The sequence below is a fragment of the Pimephales promelas genome, chromosome 12 (genome assembly GCF_988280905.1).
Source record: "Pimephales promelas chromosome 12, fPimPro1.hap1.1, whole genome shotgun sequence".
Taxonomy (NCBI): Eukaryota; Metazoa; Chordata; class Actinopteri; order Cypriniformes; family Leuciscidae; genus Pimephales; species Pimephales promelas.
In genome coordinates this window covers 32,723,306-32,737,346 of record NC_142780.1, presented here as the reverse complement: position 1 = coordinate 32,737,346, position 14,041 = coordinate 32,723,306, and the positions used below count along the sequence as shown (strand labels likewise).

The 14,041-nt window shown below is 39.6% G+C and overlaps 1 protein-coding gene across 4 annotated transcripts in view; it reads right to left on the bottom strand.

Moving 5' to 3' along the window:
- cdk14 (cyclin dependent kinase 14) overlaps positions 1-14,041 on the bottom strand; it is a 154,549-nt gene that overhangs the window by 66,676 nt on the left and 73,832 nt on the right. For all 4 annotated transcript variants that reach the window (XM_039661004.2, XM_039661006.2, XM_039661008.2 and 1 more), the window contains one exon: positions 5,702-5,825. In XM_039661004.2, coding sequence (XP_039516938.1) covers positions 5,702-5,825 — 124 coding nt within the window. The remainder of the gene's footprint in view (positions 1-5,701; positions 5,826-14,041) is intronic.

Below are 14,041 nucleotides of genomic sequence, written 5' to 3'. Positions count from 1 at the left end.
AAGAACAAAGAGAGGAGGAGTTATGAAGGTTTGGAAGAAAATTAGGGCTGCTCGAGATTTCGAAATAAAACTGTGATAAATCAAACTTTCGGTTTTCGCTGCCGGAAAACTACACGCAAGTACTTCGGGATACAATATAACACACAACTAATCAAGATATTTTAATGTGTATATATTTTAATTATATATATATAGTCCAGAAGCACTTCCTGTTTCAGTTTTTTAACACTACACAAAAGCTGGGATAACAGAACATGTAAAACTGAATCAAAAAGTTAAATAATATCTTTAAGATGTTTTCTTTACATGTGAAATAAAGAAAACAGTTACAAACTGAAACAGGAAGTGTGTCTGGACCAGTGTTGTTTACATCTAGCAAAATGGTCTATATATATAATATAATACAATACAATTAGACAACCACAATATATCAACATACGTACATAAAAATATACAAAAACAATATCATAAAAATAAATGCAATGCTATGATATTTTAACATAAAAATATAATACCATATAAATATACAACTATGATATACTACTAACTTATTGGAAAGCATACAAATATACAAATAACGTTGTTATATTAACATATACATAAATATAATAACATAAAAATATACAACTACCATGATATTAGATAGATACCATGATACTACAACTTCAGTGCACAATTTATCGAAATAAAAACAGAATATCTTGATTATCTTAAATAAATATCTGCGCTACCAGTTTCAGAGTGAGGTGAAGAGTGAAATGAACACTGCTTTTTATTTGTCCACAACCCGTCAAACTAATAGCCAAATACACACACACACGTATCTAAATGAACAGGGATTTCCTCCACTACAACAAACACACTGAATACAAAAGTGGGTCAGTCAAGCCAACATCTACACAACCGTCAACGCAGAGTAGACTATGATCAAAACATGAAAAATGTAATATTCAATACCTCCAGGTGTCACATGTCCGCTGTGGCAGAGATGATCGGGAGGAGTTTCATTACAGTGCTGTTTATTTTCACACATTTCTGAGTTGCAATTACTGATTGTTTGGCAGGGAATTTCTGTGCGGTGATCGAACCCAGTGCTGATGACTGGCGCTGCACCTTTTTCATATGCAAAATTGATTAGCTCCTTTATCAAGATGTTAATGAAGTGAATTAGCTGTCAGAATGGATGCATGTCAATAATAACTGCTTCATCAAAATAACCTGGAGATGCGATTGTGTGCTTTAGTGTGCACGCGGTCCCACTTTATATTAAGTGGCTTTAAGTACTATGTACTTACATCGAAAAATAAGTACAATGTACTTATTTTGTTCAGATTGTATTGTAAAACACTTTTGTTGCTATTGAGGTGTGATACGGGTAAGGTTAGGGTTAGGTGTGGTTGTATAGGTCGGTTTAAGGGTGGGTTAAGGTGTAAGGGAAGGGTCAACTGTGTAATTACAAATGTAATTACATTTATTAATTACAGCTGTAATTACATTTATTAATTACAGCTGTAATTACATTTATTAATTACAGCTGTAATTACATGCAGGTATTTTCAAAATATAAGTACAATGTAAAAACATGTATGTACACAATAAGTCCATTGTATCAAATTATTAATTTCAATGTAAGTACATAGTACTTAAAACCACTTAATATAAAGTGGGACCACATCATATATATACACCGGTATATATTTAAATTTACATTTAGTATTCATTATGATTTACATTTAATAGTCATTTAGCAGTTACATTTAGCATTTAGCAGCAAATGTTGTGACCAGTCTCAGCTACACCAGTTACTAAGTCTAGATGGGATTTTTTTATTTAATACATATAGATTAGTAATTATTGTGGAGTCAAATGTTGGCGAAAGAGATGCATCTATATATATATATATATATATATATATATGAGAATGCTGTGTTAATTCCAGAGGGACAAGTATAAAACCCCTCTGAAGAAGGATTAAATGATGGAGCTCAGCAAGAAAGCTGCAAAAGATCTGCTTTGCTCTTGAAAGATTCACAATTCCCATTAGGTCATCGTAAGTATACAGTATACCATCAGCAGGACTAACATACACTTCTTCATACAGCACACGAAAGAACGTCTGAGATCAAACTAAAGCTCACGTCTCCTTATGGAAGTTTCTTCAATATAAACTCAGAATTGTGTGAAAAAAAAGTCAGAATTGCGAGATACGTCAAAATGGTAAGATATAAACTCAAAATTACGAGAAAAAAGGTTAGAATTGCGATATAGATTCAGAATTATGAGGGGGGAAAAAGTAAAAATTGCAAACAAAACTATGGATTGGTGTATATAAAGCTACTGAAGTGGAGATTTCTGACTGAAAATTGCGAGATGTAAACTCAGAATTCTGAAAAGAAAATCAAAATGGCAAGATATTAACTAGCAATTAGAGAAAAAAAAATCTAAATTGTAAGATATAAACTCTCAGTGAAGGAAAAAATGTGCAATTGTGAGAAAAAATCTCAAATTTGAGGTAAAAGTAACAATTATCTTTTTATTTTACAGCAGCTCCTCGCATCCTCCTCTTGTCTGGTCCTCGCGGTCCAGCCCAGATCGAGCTCAGTGTCTTCAGTGTGTGTAGGGTCTGTACCTCATATCCCACCAGCGGCACTCACACTCAAACTCTCGCTCGACTGCAGTCAGCAGATGTTCAGTCCATCACAAACACACACAGGAGGGTGTAAAACACGGTCCTGCGAACAGTTTGTCGACTCTGCTGCTGTGCTCATGTGGAAGACACCGGTTTAAACGCTTCCAAACTGAAATTACAGCAAAAGCGCTCAGCAGTGTTCACCTGTTCCCATAAGGCACTGCTTCACCCTACACACACACAAGCTACTTGCAAAATTCTGCAATAAACTTATGTAATAATGTATGACATAATGTATCTTTAGTGAAAAATAAATGTTACAAAATTACTGTTGCTTAAACTACTTGGACTATTGTAATATTATAGTTAGTCATCTATTTATTATTTTCTTTTAAGACCGGTTATAAGACCGGTTATAATTTACAGCAGCGAGGAGCTGCTGTAAAATAAAAAGATAATTGTTACTTTTACCTCCAAAATTTTAGATTTTTTCCTCACGATTGCACATTTTTTCCTTCACTGAGAGTTTATATCTTACGATTTCGATTTTTTCTCTAATTGCTAGTTAATATCTTGCCATTTTGATTTTCTTTTCAGAATTCTGAGTTTACATCTCGCAATTTTCAGTCAGAAATCTCCACTTTAGCAGCTTTATATACACCAATACATAGTTTTGTTTGCAATTTTTACTTTTTTTCCCCTCATAACTCTGAATCTAAAATTAGTCTTTGATCTGATTTGAAGACAAAAAAGTAAAACTGATAATCCCTTGGATATATATATATATATATATATATATATACAGTATATATATATACAGTATATATATATATATATATATATATATATATATATATAAATTATCACACTGCCTAAAACTCACAACCTACTTTAAATATCTTGCAATAAAGTTAATTTTTAAAAATATATTTAATTATATGAAATATTATGTACAGTATTTATATTACATTCCCAGAACAGAAATATGAGCATTGAATAAGTCAGGATCAAAATTCTTGTTTGATTTTGTTCAACATACCTTTTTTATCACTCCATAAATCAGAAAATACCGTCAACCGTCAGAAAATAAATAGGCAACGCTTCCTTTTACAGTCCAGTTACCCATGTAAATACTATGTACTTATTTTAGTAACTACAATTACTGGGTAATAACTAGTACTAACCCTAAACCTACCCCTGTTCCATGTACTTACCTTATATTAGCCAGTACTTTCTAGGTAAGTACACTGTAAGTACTGTACTGTAAAAGGAAGCATTACCAATAAATACATTTTCACTATGGTTTTAGGAATAAAACCTTACGTGTTTTGGATGTTTTCTTCCCCCTACTCTGATAGAAAGCATGTTGTGGAAATCTTCCAGCACATCTCATCTTTCCCTGCAGATGATGAAGTCTTATAATGGAGGAACACTAGACTCATGTTGTGGAGGACAGGAGGGGCGGCGGTGACAGATCGGCCCCTGATGACCCCGCTGAGGACACCGGGAGAGCCGCACGCGAGCGCCCGGGCGGAGAGAGGGACCATATGCCAGTCCAAACGCCTCTCGCCAGCTGTTTGAGGACACGGAGACACCGAAAATACACTGCTTTTGGCAGGGCTGAGATTCCCGCTTGAATCACTCCGGCCCTAATTGAGTGGAAGGAACAACGTCCCACCAGGAATCTGAGCAGCAATCTGCTGGTCAAGCTGTCTGTCTGTCTCGCCATACTTCCCTTTCCTTTCGTTCGTTCACATTTCGCTTTGTTGTGAATGATTGCTATTCACCTCCTGAACAGCTTTTGTCACGTTTGTTCATCCTCCGTTTCTCTCAGAATCCTGTCGGGAGTTTTACTTCCTACAAAAGAGCCCAGCAGTGACACACACACACACGTTTACAGCAGAGTTGCTTATTGAAGCATTTCTCCTGTTCATTTTCTCCATTAGCTTGTAAAACGTCCTTAAGCTCCAACATTTGATTTGAAGCAAAAACATTTAAATTAGGAGGAAATGTGTCCTTAAATTGAGGGAATGAGCAGCTCATCCAATTAAAGGTGCCATCTTGCATAAAAAAATCAAATCATATAACATTTTCCATACCAGACGGGGGCAGCATACCTCCAGAAAGTGTGTTGTGCCACGGCCACGCGCACTCTCACGTCTTCAAACAACACAAGCGAGCGCTGTTTTGCTCTCTCTCCCTCGCACATATTATTCAAATCATTTGACACGATAGTAAAAGGTTGGAAGACCGCAGTTTCACGTGACGCATTTGGAGATTTTTTAAGACTCAATGAACAACATCTCAACACTAAATGTTGAAGACCGTCTCATAGACGCCTGTCTCAAAAACAAGCTGGCGCCTTTCGACGATATGGGAAAATAAAAGCCTGGGCAATTATTTGAAGTTTATGGTTTTCGTTTTGTTCATATTACACTTTTATTGTTAGTTTGAATTAATTTGACAGACAGCATTCGCTGATGTAGCTAGCGCCATTCAACTCTCACTAATTCACTGTGATACCGCATACCGCCTCCCATGGCCGAAACTGGTATTACGACACCTGCCGGGCCGGGGCTAGTAATTTAGCATGCTAATTTAGGTTTATATCTCGGCAGCACTATAACTTGTCATTTTTTTTATGACATCATTGCACTTATTTCTTGTCATTCTTTTGATGCGTGTAGCTCATTTTTGGATATTTTTACCTCAATTAATACATATGGCACCTTTAAGCACTGTAAATAATGCAATCACAAAATATAACATATATATCTTATATTGTAGGTAGTATAATATATATATATATATATATACATACATACACACACACATATATATAGTGGCGTGTCAAAATAATTGAATATCAATACACAATACACAAAAAATACATATAGTCTTCTTTATTAAATATAATTTTCATATAGGGGCATTTCTGCCCTGATATCTTGAATTTTAGTTTATTTCTATCTGCATTCTACAGGCTTCATCACACATCGAGTTAAGGTTAGGATTGCCCTGCTTTATGTTCGTCACCAATCAACTGTATAAAATGTCAAAAGTTGTTCTTACCAAAGTCGGCCAGTTTGAGCTCGCCTGTGTCGCTGATGAGCAGGTTCTGTGGCTTCAGGTCTCGGTGAAGGATGTAGCGCTGATGGATGTAAGACAGACCCCTCAATAACTGGAACAGGAACAGCTGCGGAAACAGATCAGTTCATGTGTAAGCATCACAAATCATCAACACATCTATGACACCAGTGAATCAATATATCATTGGTAAAACCCAAATCACCAAGATCCATCCCAGCACATGTGTCAATTGAAGTAAACAGGACCCTGATAATGTGACACACACTTCTCCATCTAAGGATGTTATTTGTTCCCCCATCGATATTGTGCTTTTATATGATCTAATTTTATTCAGCAGCATCATTACATGTGGAGTATTGATGAAGACCAGCGAGCCCCCTTAAATCAATCCACAATAGAAAGCGAACAATCGATGCGCGAAACACATCTGAACCAAACACAACCACGGCCTTCACTCGTAAAGCCTCGCATCAATCCGAGGAGAGGAGAGCAAGAGTGGCCCGGAGAGATTCAAATGCCTCTCCGTCAAACTAAACCATCAAGGTCTCGGACAATTAGGCGAAGCACGGGAGCGAGGTGTCCAATCAGAGAAGAGTTCATCTGGAGTCATCAGAGGCTTCACACACGCTCAGGTTTACTCATGTGGAGCCAAACACAGTTCTGAAGACGCTGCTGCTCATTAAGAGAACAGGTTTAACGATACCGTTATTCTCCAGCATCTCCAGCGACGTGTCGAATGGCCATCAAGGGAGCGCTTAACTGCTCACTTCAAGAGGAACATCCCACAATCACATTAACATTATATTCCAAACAGAACGATCTACAGGAGTGAGGAAAGTCTAGGGGAAACATCAGCAAATACAGAATCACTGGTGTACAACATTGATAAACAACACACACGCGCAAATATATATGTGTATGTTTGTTGATATTAATATTTTTCAGGGTTAAAACTTGATCTGACAGATATGCAACACAGATACATAGATGATATAATAATATTAATATTTATTTGTTTATTAAATTGTTTGCTCTTACAGAAATACTTACATTCAACACTGATTTTATATATATATATATATATATATATATATATATATATGTATATATATAAAAAATTACATACAAATAAAAACTTAATAAATTCATCAATAAAATTAAACAAATATATATGGTTGTATTTAAATATTTATATTGTTTGTATATTTTATTGAAATATTGGTATACAACATTTATTAAATATAATTATATATTAGGCAGAGACAGACCAACAGACAGGCACAGACAGAGAAACAGAGACAGATAGACAGACCGACAGACAGGCAGACAAGCATAGAAACAGACAGACAGAAACAGACAGACAGACATAGAAACAGACAGACAGACAGGCAGACAGACATAGAAACAGACAAACAGACATAGACAGACAGACAGATAGACAGACAGATAGACAGACAGACAGACAGGCAGACAGAAATAGAAACAGACAGACAGACAGACAGACAGACAGACAGGCAGACAGACAGACAGACAGACACAGACAGACAGACAGATAGACAGACCGACAGACAGGCAGACAGACATAGAAACAGACAGACAGACAGGCAGACAGACAGACAGACATAGAAACAGACAGACAGACATAGACAGACAGACAGACTGACAGACAGGCAGACAGACAGACAGACAGACATAGAAACAGACAGACAGACATAGACAGACAGACAGACAGACAGACATAGAAACAGACAGACAGACAGACAGACATAGAAACAGACAGACAGACATAGACAGACAGACAGATATAGAAACAGACAGACAGACATAGACAGACAGACAGATAGACAGACATAGAAACAGACAGACAGACATAGACAGACAGACAGATAGATAGACAGACAGGCAGAGAAACAGACAGACATAGACAGACAGACAAACAGATACAGACAGACAGAGAAACAGACAGAGAAACAGACAGACAGACAGACACGCAAAGATTGACAGACAGACACAGCCATGATATGCTTGAATCAGGCAGCGTTGTTACATGTGTACATAATGTTTATCATAAATTGGTAACATTTTACAATTACATAAAAAACGTTTGTAGACAAACTTTAAGTTCTCTTGAAAAAAGCCTAACTAGAAAGTTTGAAGTAGTTTTAAAAGCTTGAAGTTTGAAGGTTTTCAATTGGAAAGTTTTTTATATCACGCAATTCTGACTCAATATCTCGCAAATCAGACTTTATAGACACTTTACAGACACTTGTATGGCGGCGTTGGTATTAGCGTTCCCATAGCGATTACATGCAGCTCGAAGTTCCCTGATAAGGAACGTATGTAAACTTAGTTCCCTAAAGGGAACAAGACGCTGCGTGTCCATGCCATACTCCCAGCATGCCCGTGAACACTTGCTTCAGTCTTATCAGGGTTTTTGGGTTGCTTTATAGTTTCCTGGTCGATACGTCACCCTGCCTATGACGTTCCGTCTCGCCATTGGACTGATTTCATACATGCTTCATGACGCACTCACGCAGGGGCGTTCCCATAGTGGTTACACGCAGCGTCTTGTTCCCTTCAGGCAACTAAGGTTACATATGTAACCAGAGACGTTCTTTCATTAAAGCCTTGAAATAAAGATCCAATCTCAAGGCCGGATCGGATTAAACTGGGAAGCGGAGACATTGCCTGGAGCTACACCCATGTGAAGAGGTTTAATACTACAAACCATTCAAGGCCATTCGCCATTACAACAGGCATTTCACTTCTGGGAAAGTGGTAATTACATTATTGCTGCAAGAACGAGAGTAATTTATCATTTGTACAGCCATATCTCCATATCTGTCTGATAATCCATCTTAACACTTCATCACTAATTTCACATTAACATATTAGCACATATTGGTTTTTGATTATAATCCTCAACTATCTCATGTATCACTAGTACTAATTACTTTACTACAGTAAGTGATCAGATGCACAGCTTTCACACGCTGGATGATAAAACAAATCCCGCAACAACAAAAAACAACAGTAAAATTATTTTTTAAATATATGTATATAAATATACTCATTTAATTACTATGATATGAAAAATATGATTTTACTGTAAAAAAAAGATAAAATATTTATTAATAAATGTTTGTCAAAATATTAGTATTTTATTTATTAAAATAACAATAATAATAATATCGTACTGAAAATTAGCTATTTAATAATAATAGTATTTTATTAAATTATAAAAACACTAAAATAAAAATGCTAATGTACTGTAAAATAAAAAGTAAATATTTAACAATAAAAAAGTTGTATATTTTAAATACAATTGCGACTATACAATTATGATAAACATTTAATAATACAATAATAATAATAATAATGTTGAATTTTTATTTTATTTTAATAAATTATAAAATATTTAACAACTTACAATAATAAAATACTATTGAACTGTAAAATGAAAATCAAATAATTAATAATAACGATAAGTACAATAGTTGTTAAACATTTTTCTTTCTATTATTAAAATTAAATAATTAAAACGGTGTAAAAAATATTTTCTTAAATTAGAACAATTAAATTACTATAATATTTAATAATAATAATAATAATTAATAAAACTAAAATTACTATAACAACTGACTATTGTACTGTAAAATAAAAACAAGCAATTATTAATAAAAAATAATGTTGTTGGTGAAACATTTTATTTTAATAAATTATAAAAAAAACAAATTACTATAATTGTGACGATCAGCAGCCGTGGTGCCCTCGAGAGCCACTAGAGGGCACCCTCTCCCCATGTTTGTTTCCCCTGGACTCTTTGTGTTTCATTATGTTCAGCTGTGTTTCATCATTGGTTATTGAGTTCCTTATTTAAGCCTGAGTTTTCCCTGTGTCCCTTGCGAAGTCTTGTTACACTGTAAGCGTGCAATTCCGAGCGTTCTTCCCTGTTCTGTGTCTCCGTGTTTCCCTGGACTCTTGACCCTTGCCTGTTTCCTGGACTGTTCACGAACCTGTGCTGCCTGCCTCGACCATTGCCTGTTTTGACCACGAGTTTCTGGATTGCCCCTTTGTTTAAGTGTTTGCCAGTTTTCATGTCTGCCTGTTTTAATAAAGTGCTGCACATGGATCCGACCGTCTCTGTCCGTACGTTACAGAAGACTTCGCCAAACGAGGATCCAGCAGACTTTCTGCATCTATCCGCCGTGGTCAAGACCCGCTCTTCAATGCTAGCCTCTCATAGTTCTCAGCTGGCGAGACTAACTTCTCTCCTCGAGGAACTAGCTAGCTCCGTGCAATCATGGTCTCCGCAGAGCTCAAGCACAGCGGCTAATCAAGCCCAAACCCCCGCTGCACCTGTTCCACCGCAACCCAGTGTGAGTACCGCATGCAGTAATTCCAGTACGCCGTTTCCCGAGAAGTTTAATGGCTCACCTGAAGCGTGTGAAGGATTTCTGCAGCAGTGCAGCTGGTACATGAGTCATCAGCCCCAGTTATACGCCTCGGATATCGACCGCGTTTCTTTCATCTGCTCACTGTTAACTGGAAAGGCTCTGGAGTGGGCAGGCACGTTTTGGGAACCAGGTCGGATGTCGTTTCCTTCTTTCGACGTGTTTACCGCCATGTTCAGAAAGGCTTTTGAACTCCCCGCAGAAAAGGAGGGTCTCGAGGAACTGCTCTTTTCCCTGCGCCGGGGAGGTTCGTATGCGGCGGATTTCTCTCACTCACTCCGCACGCCGCATAAGCCTCAGCTCGCTAAACTGTTTGATCCTCCCTTAAGGACCGTCAGAGGAGCTTCTAAGCATATCGTTCCTGCCAAAACCACTCATGTCGGACCCCTCGAGCCCGTATCCCGCACTGGCCCTGTTAAGAGTGCTGTTCCTAAGACAGCGGAGGTGTCGCGGGTCGAACCGGAGTTTGAGCGCGTGCCAGCCGACTCGAGTGAGTCAAGTGCCGAGCTGAGTGAATCAAGTGAGTCAAATAGCGAGCTGAGTGAATCGAGTGCCGAGTCAAGTGAGTCAAGTGCTGAGCCGAGTGAATCAAGTGTGTCCAGTGTTGAATTTAGTCTGTCCAGTGAGTCTTCAGTTCAAGTATTTGAATCTCCTCTTCAAGTGAGCGCTGAATCTCCTCTTCAAGTGAGCGCTGCATCTCCTCTTCAAGTGAGCGCTGCATCTCCTCTTCAAGTGAGCGCTGCATCTCCTCTTCAAGTGAGCGCTGCATCTCCTCTTCAAGTGAGCGCTGCATCTCCTCTTCAAGTGAGCGCTGCATCTCCTCTTCAAGTGAGCGCTGCATCTCCTCTTCAAGTGAGCGCTGAATCTCCTCTTCAAGTGAGCGCTGAATCTCCTCTTCAAGTGAGCGCTGCATCTCCTCTTCAAGTGAGCGCTGCATCTCCTCTTCAAGTGAGCGCTGCATCTCCTCTTCAAGTGAGCGCTGCATCTCCTCTTCAAGTGAGCGCTGCATCTCCAGTTCAAGTGAGTGAGTTGTCCAGCCAAGCGAGTGTGTCTAGCCCTGTGACGCGCCGCCGCAGGAGGAGAAGGAGGACTCGTTTGGTTCGCCAGGCCCCGGTGAGCGTGCCCAGACTCCTCGCCCTGCCGGCCCCGCCTCTGCGCCTCGCCCTGCCGGCCCCGCCTCTGCGCCTCGCCCTGCCGGCCCCGCCTCTGCGCCTCGCCCTGCCGGCCCCGCCTCTGCGCCTCGCCCTGCCGGCCCCGCCTCTGCGCCTCGCCCTGCCGGCCCCGCCTCTGCGCCTCGCCCTGCCGGCCCCGCCTCTGCGCCTCGCCCTGCCGGCCCCGCCTCTGCGCCTCGCCCTGCCGGCCCCGCCTCTGCGCCTCGCCCTGCCGGCCCCGCCTCTGCGCCTCGCTCTGCCGGCCCCGCCTCTGCCGGCCCCGCCTCTGCGCCTCGCTCTGCCGGCCCCGCCTCTGCGCCTCGCTCTGCCTGCACCCTTCAAGCTCCGGGAGGCCTTTCCTGTACCAGTTCACCACCCAGAGGCTCCTCCCGTGAATTTCCCCAAGTATTTTTTGGGGGGGGGCAGTAGGTACTCTGTGGGGGCCATGGAGGTGATCCTGACATGGACCTCTGAGTCCGTGAGGGCCATGGAGGCGAGGCTGTCATGGACCTCGCCTGTGTCTGCTCCGCCCTGGCCGCCATCACGTCCTGCTCCTTCCTGGTCACCCACGCTCCACGGCCCCAGGCCTCTCCATGTGCCTGGCCTCCTGCCTCTCCATGGGCCTGGCCCTCCATCCCAGCCCCCGTCGACCTCCCCCCGGAGCTCTTAGGAGCGTCTGGAAGCCGCTCCTTAGAGGGGGGGTTATGTGACGATCAGCAGCCGTGGTGCCCTCGAGAGCCACTAGAGGGCACCCTCTCCCCATGTTTGTTTCCCCTGGACTCTTTGTGTTTCATTATGTTCAGCTGTGTTTCATCATTGGTTATTGAGTTCCTTATTTAAGCCTGAGTTTTCCCTGTGTCCCTTGCGAAGTCTTGTTACACTGTAAGCGTGCAATTCCGAGCGTTCTTCCCTGTTCTGTGTCTCCGTGTTTCCCTGGACTCTTGACCCTTGCCTGTTTCCTGGACTGTTCACGAACCTGTGCTGCCTGCCTCGACCATTGCCTGTTTTGACCACGAGTTTCTGGATTGCCCCTTTGTTTAAGTGTTTGCCAGTTTTCATGTCTGCCTGTTTTAATAAAGTGCTGCACATGGATCCGACCGTCTCTGTCCGTACGTTACAATAATATACAATATACATATATACTGTAAAATAAAAAATGTATAATAATAATAGTTGTTGTTAAAATATTTGATTTTAATTAATACAATTATTTCATATATAAAAATAAATAAAATACTGAATAATAATAATAATAATAATAATATTTTACAGAACAACATTTCATTGCTTTCAAAACATTATTTTGGAAAAACAAATATGTTTTGGCTGAACTCTTAATCCTTTGCTTTTCATTGGAAAAACAAGCCACTCACACAGTTTTTCTCCTTCAAACTAATAGACTTAAAGTGTCTATCTTATATAAAAAAAAAAAGAAATGACAAAAATTAATAGGTTCTAATGACTGAATGACCCATTTCTTTCTCATACATATTTATTCTGCAATAATAACTGATTATCTGTTATTTTACAGTGGGTAAAAGGAGAAATTCAGTGATTGATTTCACTAAAGACTGTGTTAAGATAGTGCTGGAAGAAGCAGAATGTCTGCTAAATGAACCAGAGTCTCTCGCATCTGCTGGAGAATCAGAGCGACTGGAGATTTTTAATGTGGCGTATCAATGGGCCATCAGCTCACACCTGCTATCTCAGTCTCCAGTCGTACACGAGTCTCATGAGTAAAGCTCAAAGATCTCACGCCTGTCTGAGAACAAGCAAAGGGCCAAAATTGTGGATATGTAGTATATGGTCATAATGTTTCGACAATACGCAAATTTCACTCCCTTTTTCGTCTGATTATAAACACTGTGATCCTGTGTGCCAAATTAAAAGTCTTGCAGTTTAAATGCAAACAAATGGATCTAATGTCTGCCAATCCGTCTGTATATCTACTATATATCAAATATTACAGCAAGACTGAATCCAACAACAGCAGGTTAGCACAACCAACCTCTCTTAGATCAAATTACTTCTGATGCATTGCAACATGATCGGCCCGTCTTCCTGAATGTGACGTCCGGCAGAACATTTATGAAGGAAAAGAGCTGCTAAAATCAGTATATGGCATCAGACTGATGGACCATTAGTGCAATTGCACAACAATTTAAGTCCCTGATTGTGTCATCGAATGCAAGGCTTTGTTTGTTTCGTCAGATGGTTCTTGGGTTGATCAACTAAACAGCTGTGATTGAACCATTATGCTTGAAACCTTCTGTAAAATGCAGCCGGCTTCATCCTGCTCCTGCAAATAAAATATCAGGATGACGAATGTTCACAAACACACTTGAGTTGGGATTGTTGGTGTTTAGATTTGAATTGTATTTGATGTAGAAACATGATTTAACTTGAATTCCAAAGTTAGGATGTCAAATTTATTCATATAAATGTAATTTTTGCCACAAAAGCAAAGTTTGTCAAGCAAGCCTCAAGATAATCCTTGAATGACAGCCTGACAAAAACTTGAAAACCTTGTTTTAATAAAATGTTTTTAAAAAGCCTGAAGGATTGATAGAAAGATAGAATAAAAGACAGAACAATAGAACGATAGATGGCAGAATGATGGACAGATGGATGGATACTATAGAAAGATGGATAGATGGATGGATGGATACTGTAGAAAGATGGATGGATGGATGGATGAATACTGTAGAAAGATTGAT